This window comes from Mastomys coucha, unplaced genomic scaffold, assembly GCF_008632895.1.
Source record: "Mastomys coucha isolate ucsf_1 unplaced genomic scaffold, UCSF_Mcou_1 pScaffold22, whole genome shotgun sequence".
Taxonomy (NCBI): domain Eukaryota; kingdom Metazoa; phylum Chordata; class Mammalia; order Rodentia; family Muridae; genus Mastomys; species Mastomys coucha.
In genome coordinates, this window is record NW_022196905.1 from 137,821,665 (window position 1) to 137,829,580 (window position 7,916).

Consider the following 7,916-nt stretch of genomic DNA (forward strand, 5'->3'; position numbering starts at 1 on the left):
CGTAGACTCGAACTCAGTAAGTCCTAAGGGAGCACAAATGACAGTAAAATCATCTCAAGCTACGAAGATTCAGAGACCCAGGCCTACGTCTTAGCTTCACCCTTCGTAGGCGCGGCTCTCTAGGGAGAGAGAGCATTCTCTCCAGATCTTTTAAATCCTCAGTCCATTAAACAGAAATGACCACACCGGAATGGACTTCACGCACCACTGACCGGCACTCAACAGCCAGCAGCTGACTTCCGGGTCAGGGGAACTGGGAAGGAGGCAAAGAAAGCAGAGTCCGAGTTGGCCGTGGGCGCTCCCGGGACTCGGGCCCGAGGGCGCATGCGCGGGTCTTCTACGTAGGCGTGCGCCTCGGCGCCGCTGGGGACCCCCCTCCGGACAGGCGCGGAGTCAGAAGGGCGCGCGCGGCTCAGGCGGCGCGGTAGCAGGTTCGCCATGCCGGGGATGGTACTGTTCGGCCGGCGCTGGTCCCTAGCCAGCGACGACCTGGTGTTCCCCGGGTCTTTTGAGCTGTTCCTGCGTGTGCTGTGGTAAGTGAGGCCGCCGTGCGGGTGGGGGGCGCGCTGGTTAAGGCGACAAAAGTCGTGTCTCCTTGGTGCTTAACGGGCAGCCGCGCCCCCCGAGCACAATCTGTCTGCACCTAGGCTATAGATGCAATGGCTCTGTGCATTTGACCGGGCTCCAGGACCTTCAGCGCTGCAGGGTACGAGCCGAGCCCTAGCCCCGGGTGCGTTGGGGAAATGTGAGCATCCAAAAGCCATAGCCCCCAGGTCTCTCTTTCCTGGAGTCCGGCTCCGGAACTTCGGATCACTGTCTTTTTTTTCCTTGCTGGGAGGGTAGCAAAGTCCCTGTCTCTGCAAAACAAAAACCTGGGAAATAGCAATTTCTGAGCAGTTCATAGAAACCAGTGTGTAATAGGCCGGTTTTACAAAATGCAGCTATGCTCGGTGGGAAACGGCACTGGTGGGTGAAGTCAGCTCCTGGCATGCCTGGTGACAAGGAATAACGTTCTTAGGGGAAAAAAGCATTCTCAAGAGGCAAAGGAATGGGAGCAACAAAGCCCTTTCTAGTCAGGCCGGGTTTTTCTCAGATAGTTTTTGCCTTTAACTCCTGACACGGAGCCCTGGTGTTTGGAAGGCTGACAGAAAAAGTTATCTAGGGGCTAAGGGTGTAGCAGTTCCTTTTGGTAGAGTGCTCACCTAGCGTGCATGAGGCCCTTGTGTGCCGGGATCCCCAGCACCGCACAGAACTGGTATTGGCCATGCTTACCAGGACTAGGGGCTGGCACAAGAGCATCCGCGGTTCACATTCAAACTTGGTACATAGTGAGTTGTAGGGCAGCTGAGCTGCACAAGACCCTCCCTCAAAAAAACAAACAAACAAAACAAAAAAACCTGCAGGGGCAGGAACAGAAAAGTTACCTAGACCAATCTTACTTCTGTTTTTTCTCCCTCTCGTGCTTGAGCCCAGGGCTTCATGCATGCTAGGCTTTACAACCGAGTTAAATCCTCCATCACCTCAGGTGACACCTCTTAGGGCTTTGGAATTTTAATCTTTAATAGGACCATCTTGGGCAGCAAGGTAGCTCAGTTGGGTAAAGGTGCTTGCTGCCAAGCTTGATGACCTAAATTGTTATCTCCAGGACCCACATGGTAGAAGGAGAACCGGTTCCTTTAAGTTGCTCTCTGACTTCCCTCTACAGGCATGGTATGGCACACTCTTCCCCAAATGAGTAAATAAATACCATTTTTAAAAAGGTGGACATTCTTGCTAAGCTGGTGCTGTTTGCTGCTGAAGCACCTCTAGGGTGATAGGTGATAGAAAGCGTTACCTTCTGGAGACCCATGCTATCTACCGTTGTTCACCACCAAATTACAAAATACAGTCAAGAGTCCATAGGACTTCCTCCTTTTCCGTTTATCTGTATCTACCCTGATACGTTATTTTCATAATTTGCTTCCTGCTTGCTGGATTTTGAATTACAATTGGCTACAATGTGTGTTTATTGAATGTTAAACTACACATATACACACAAATCCTGTAACTAATTCAGCAGACGTAGTTTGTTTAACAAACACATGGTTCTAAGTCACAGGTATTTTCCTGGAGAACCCTGGCTTGCCTAGGTTTTGATTTTTGACAGGGTCGCCTACATCTCTTGCTTGCCTCAAAGCTCACTATGAGGTGTGGGGACGATCTTGAAGTTCTCATCCCCCTGCCTCCACTTCCCTGGTACTGGGATTACAGGTGTGCACACTTAGTTTATGTAGCACTGGGGATTGACCCTAAGGACTCCTGCATACCTAATGTTAAACACTACTCACTGAGCAATATCTCCAGTCTGTTTGTGTTTTAAGTGGGGGCTCCTTGTGCAGCTTAGGGTGGCCTGGAACTCATATAAAGTCCAGGTTCAGGCTAGCCTCTAATTTATGATCCTCCTGCCTCTGCCTTGGCCTCGGCCTCTCTGGTGCCGGGATTATAGGCAAGCACTGCCATGCTCAGTACATGGCTCACAGCAGATATAGAATAAGAACAGAAAGCCACACATGTGTCAACAGTCTGCCTCTGGATAGACTTTTTATTGATGCAGATTACATCCTGTGTTGAACCTTAACCTTGATTTGGAGAATATTAACTCCCTTCATTTCCTCACATCATGTTTTATGAAGCCACTTTCTTCTCTGTGCACAGGTGGATTGCCAGTCTGACATTATATCTCATGCACAGAAGAAAGCTGGACTGTCCCGGGGGAGTCTTGCTCAGCACATACCTGATAGTCCTCCTTATTCTCCTGGCAGTTATTATATGCATCGTGTTGGCCATCGTGTGTGTCAGCATGAGAGGTAAAGAGCCACACTTTCTGTGTGAAACCTGCTTTGTATCTTAACAGCCATGTTGCGATACAATTTGCATAAGGTACAGTTCACCTGTTTCGAGTGTATCCAGTGTTCTTGTGTTTTCTTCCAAAATGTGTGTGAACACGTGCAAGTGAGTGCCTCCTGTGGTCAGAAGAGAACACTGGATTAGGATGGCCTAGACCTAGAATTACAGGTGGTAGTGAACCACGCCACACAGGTGCCGGGCACCAAACTTGAGTCCTCCACGAGAACAGCAGGTGCTCTTCACCACTGAGCCGCCTCCCCAGCCCCACATGGCTTCTTACCGTTTCCATAGTTGAGAACCTATCACTCCAGCTGACGTGGGAACATTTTCCTATCGGTGTGTGTGTGGTGTATGTACGTGTTCGTGAGGGTGTCTACAGGAGTATGTGTGGAAAGCCAGGGGGTGATGTCATTGGCTGCCTTCCTGGACTGTTCTCCTTATTTTTTGAGGGTAGGGTGTTGTCAAAATTCCTTTCCCAGGGCAATGTTTTCCCCTCCTCCTAAGGTCCCAACAACAAACCGAGGCATGATTTTGTGTTTTCTTCTGGAGAAGTCTCCACTGGTGGCCAGGATGAGCAGACACGCGAGGATTCCTGGAGAAGCTCTGATGCCTTCTTACCCCTGCTAATCCAGTGTCAGCCGGTATACAGGTCCTTCCAGTTCATCCAGCTAGAATTGGGTTTTCTGTTACTTAGGACTTGAGCTGTTCTCCTTGGAACTCAAAACAGTGTTTTATGAAACACTTAAATCGAGCATGACAGTGCAGGCCTGTTATCACAGCTTCTCAGGGGACTGACATGGAAGGACCTCAAGTTCAAAGCTTACCTGAGTCTTTAGATCACAGAGCCTGTCTGAAAAACAGCATGGTGGGCAGTTAGAAGGCCCCACAGATGCAGGCTTGCTACCAAGCCTGATGACCTGAGTTCCGTCTCTGGGTTCCACATCCTAGGAGAAAAGAACTGGCTCCCAAAGGTTGTCTTCTGACCTCCACGCGTGTGTTATGACAGGCACACATAGACTGACTCCCCCCAGCCTGTGCGAGTCTGTCTGTCTGTCCATCCATCCCCCTGTCTGTCTGCTTGTCTGCCTGTGCCTGTCTGTCTCTCTTTCTCAGTCTCTCTCTCTCTGTGTCTGCCTGCCTGTGGTGTCTGTCTGTCTGTCTGTCTTTCTATATTTTTGAAGGGTGGTGGCTGGAAAGATGGCTCAGTGCTCACTGCTCTTACAGAAGAGTTCCTGGCACCCCTATACAGGCTCATAACCACCTGGGCTCTAATGCCCTCTACTGGCCCTCACTGGCCACAGTGCACCCAGAGTGGAGGCACAAACACAAGAATAAAAATGAAATTAAAAAAAAAAAAGTTAGCCAGGCATGTGTGACCACGCCTTTGATCCTAGCATTAGGGAGGAAGAGGCAGGCGAATCTCTGAGTTCAAGGCCTGTTTGGTCTACCGAGCAAGTTCCAGGTCTGCACAGAGAAACCTGTTTATTTCGGTGGTAGTGGCACACACATTCAACCTCAGCACTTGGGAGGCCCTGACACCCATACAGTAGGAGACAGTCTGTTCCCAGAAGTTGTCCTTTGACCTCCTCAGATATGTGGTAGTACATGTCCACCACACACAAATACATGTTTAAAGAAAAAACTTTTAAGAGGCATTTTGTGTGGGGCATAGTGGCTTACAACTTTAAACTCAGTGCTCAGGGACGTAGAAGCAGGTGAATCTCTTGAGTTTGAGGCCACCCTGGTCTAAATAGTATATTCCAGACCATCCTGGGCTGCACAGTGAGACCCTGTCTCAAAAAAAAAAAAAAAAAAAAAAAAAAAAAAAATATATATATATATATATATATATATATACACACACATATACATATATATACCAAATTTTAGTGAAGAAAATTTAGAAGACAAGTGTGTGGGTTGGGGTTGTAGGACATGAGAAAAAGAGGCAAATTCCTACATTCATAACCCTTTAAAAATTTTTTTTATTTGTTTTGGCATCAATAGGGATTGAGCCCAGGGCCTCATGCTTGTGAGGCCAACCCTTTCCAGCAGAGCCAGAGCCTCACGTCTCTTCTTTCTGAAATGAAGTCCGGATCATAGCCCTGACTGGCTTGGAACTACTATGGACAGTTCTCTTGTCTTTGCCTCCCAAGTGCAGGGATTACAGGCAGGCACCACCAGACCAAGCACGGGGCTTCAGTGAGAAATAAGGAAACAACCCAGATCAGTAGAAAAAAACAGGCAGAAAGCCTGAACAGTCATGGAATACATTTTTTATTGGTAGAATTTTTAGCCTTAACTGCACACAAAGATATGAGTATAAACATACCATTGCGTTATGATGTGGAAATGAATGAGCAGATTGGTCTCTTCATGGGAATGTAGTTAGCCAAGCCTTTGGGGAGGCCAGCGTGCTAACAAACACATGGTAATCGAGTTGTACCTATGATTTGCATATACACTCAGGAGTGCTGTGACCCCCTGCCGTGTGGCCCCTGAAGGGAGAGTATAGTCATTCTTTTCCGCAGTCATAGATCTCTGTGGCAGAGGTAAGAACAACGTCGCGTTTGTTATGGCCTTGTCTTTGCTTTTACAGGTATTACTGTGTAGCCCAGGCTGGCCCACACTTGCTGATTTTCCTGTTTCAGTTTCCCAAGCTAGGGCTAGGATCATAAGCATTCATCTCCATATTTGATTTCAGAAGCCTTCGTGAAGCCCTGCTGTTGCTACTGCATTGGGGGTAATTGGGGATGGCCCACTTTCCAGGCAGTTCAGGGTACTTTGACAGAACCCGTTCCATGAGGCCTGCCATCTACCATGTCTGGGGAGGATCCTTTATCTCTCTGTGTGTGTCCTAAGAGCTCATAGCTCAACTTTTAGGTCAGAGAAGTGGCTAAGATGTCTGTCATTCATAAATCAGTGGCACAGACCATCTCTTTGTTGTTCTTCATGTCCCACGTGCTGAGGGACCTAAGGAGGTCACTTTAGGAAGTCTTTCTTGAGGATAGCCCAGTGCAGCAGTGTCTCTGAAGGTCGGGGTCATCAAATCAGGATGGAGAAAAAAAGCAATGTGGAAATAAAAGTGTTTTTCTAGCCAGGCATGGTGGTAGTACACACCTTTAGTCCCAGCTCTCCGAGGCAGAGGCAGGCAGATGTCTGTGAGTTCAAGGCCAGGCTGGTTTACAGAGTAGACCTGAACCTGATGAGGCCATCACTGTTCTCTCGTGGGTTGAGGAGGGACTCACAAGACCCCAGCTCCAGCTCTGGGGCTACTGGCAGGTCATGGTTGCTGAGGGAGGAGAAGTCATTTTTCTTCATTGATGTAGCCACTGGTAAGTTGCCCGTGTTCCAGGGAAGAGCGCCCCGCCTGTGCTCAGGCAGTCACCCTAATCAAACTCCATGAATCACAAAAAAAGCCAAACCAAGCCAAAGATTTGAGAGTAAGAGGGGACTTCTCAGGAAGTAGGGGCCCCAGAGGGAGTGGGAGGAGCAGGGAGGGGTGATGACCAAAATGTACCACATATGTATATGAAATTGTCAAGGAGTTTAAAACAGTGTTTTTCTTTGCTGGGCGGTGGTGGTGCATGCCTTTAATCCTAGCACTTGGGAGGCTGGGCAGGCGGATTTCTGAGTTCAAGGCCAGCCTGGTCTACAGAGTGAGTTCCAGGACAGCCAGGGCTATACAGAGAAACCCTGTCTCGAAAAACAACAACAACAAAAAAAACCACAACAAAACAAAGCAGTGTTTTTCTAGGTAAATGCAGCTTCTTTCAATACCTCATTTAATTTCTGGGAACTTATTAGACACACTCCATCTCTTTCTTGGTCTATATTTAGTAAGTGTTGTGTTGTAGCTTTTGTGTGAAGAGCCCGGTCACAGATGCTACTGACCGTGTTAGACTGTGTCCATATTTGGCATCTTTCTAGTGCGGCGGATGTCTGGTTCCTGTTTTCTAGGATCTCTGCCACTGTCACCTTGTGGCTTCCTTCATTCCTCAGAGGGAGAGTTGTGTGGTCATATGGCCAGCCATATGGCTCAGCAGGTTCTGCTTGCCAGGCCAGGTGACCTGAGTTTGATCCCACACAATGGAAGGAAAAACTGATTCCTGGGGGGTCCCCTGACCTCTTTTGTGTCATGGCACACATGTGCTCACACACAATAAGTAAATGTAAATAAAAATGTAAAAATCAATTACTATATATAAACGCCACCCAGGAGACTTGATAGTCCACATGCACACAGCCTCACTACACACACACTATATACCACACACCACATACCACATATATCACCACACACATACCACACACCACATACACACCACATACACACAGACTCACTGCATACACACTTCACACCACATACACACAGACTCACCACACACAAACACAACCACACAACTCATACACACCACATACTGTACACACCACACTTCATACACACACACTACTCCACACACACACACACAGTACATACACACCACATATACATCCCCCACACAGACACACATGACACATACACCACACACAATACATATACACATATAACAAACACACACACACCACCTACACACTCCACATGCACAGACACACACACACACACAAGTATCAAGCTCTCTGACCCTCTGTCTGTTTGTAAAATTAGATAATCTCTCGCCCACAGTTTGCGAGGATTAAGGAATAGTGGGTATTAAAGTATTTAGTGGTGTTGAGTGTTTAGTAAGGCATCCAGTTGATGGGATGCTTATCTTCCTGGCTGAGAGAACCTGGGTGACTTTTCCTTCTGCCTGGGACAGTCCTCCTGCGCTATACTTTTGCTCCAGTATAATTATACCCAGTGTGCCTCTCTTGCTTCTTAGAAGTATTCCAGTTTGGGCAGTGATTATATAGTCCTCCCTAGTTAGAGCCAGAGTGAGTCTAAGCAATGAATGGGAAGCTTCTGCCCCACTTCCCACCCTTCTCTCTCTCTCTCTCTTCCTCCCCCCCCTCTCTCTTCTCTCTCTCTCTCTCTTTCTCTCTCTCTCTCT

At 48.0% G+C, this 7,916-nt stretch overlaps 1 protein-coding gene across 2 annotated transcripts in view; it reads left to right on the top strand.

Annotated features, from left to right (window-relative positions):
• The first annotated feature begins 246 nt into the window (after nt 1-246).
• Nucleotides 247-7,916, top strand: part of Daglb (diacylglycerol lipase beta) — a 39,807-nt gene continuing 32,137 nt past the window's right edge. The window contains exons 1-2 of one of the 2 annotated variants that reach the window (XM_031338636.1): nt 247-533; nt 2,695-2,846. In XM_031338636.1, coding sequence (XP_031194496.1) covers nt 439-533; nt 2,695-2,846 — 247 coding nt within the window. In that variant the 5' untranslated portion in view covers nt 247-438. Of the gene's footprint in view, nt 534-2,694; nt 2,847-7,916 lie in introns of those variants that run through there. The other variant, XM_031338637.1, reaches the window with a different exon arrangement.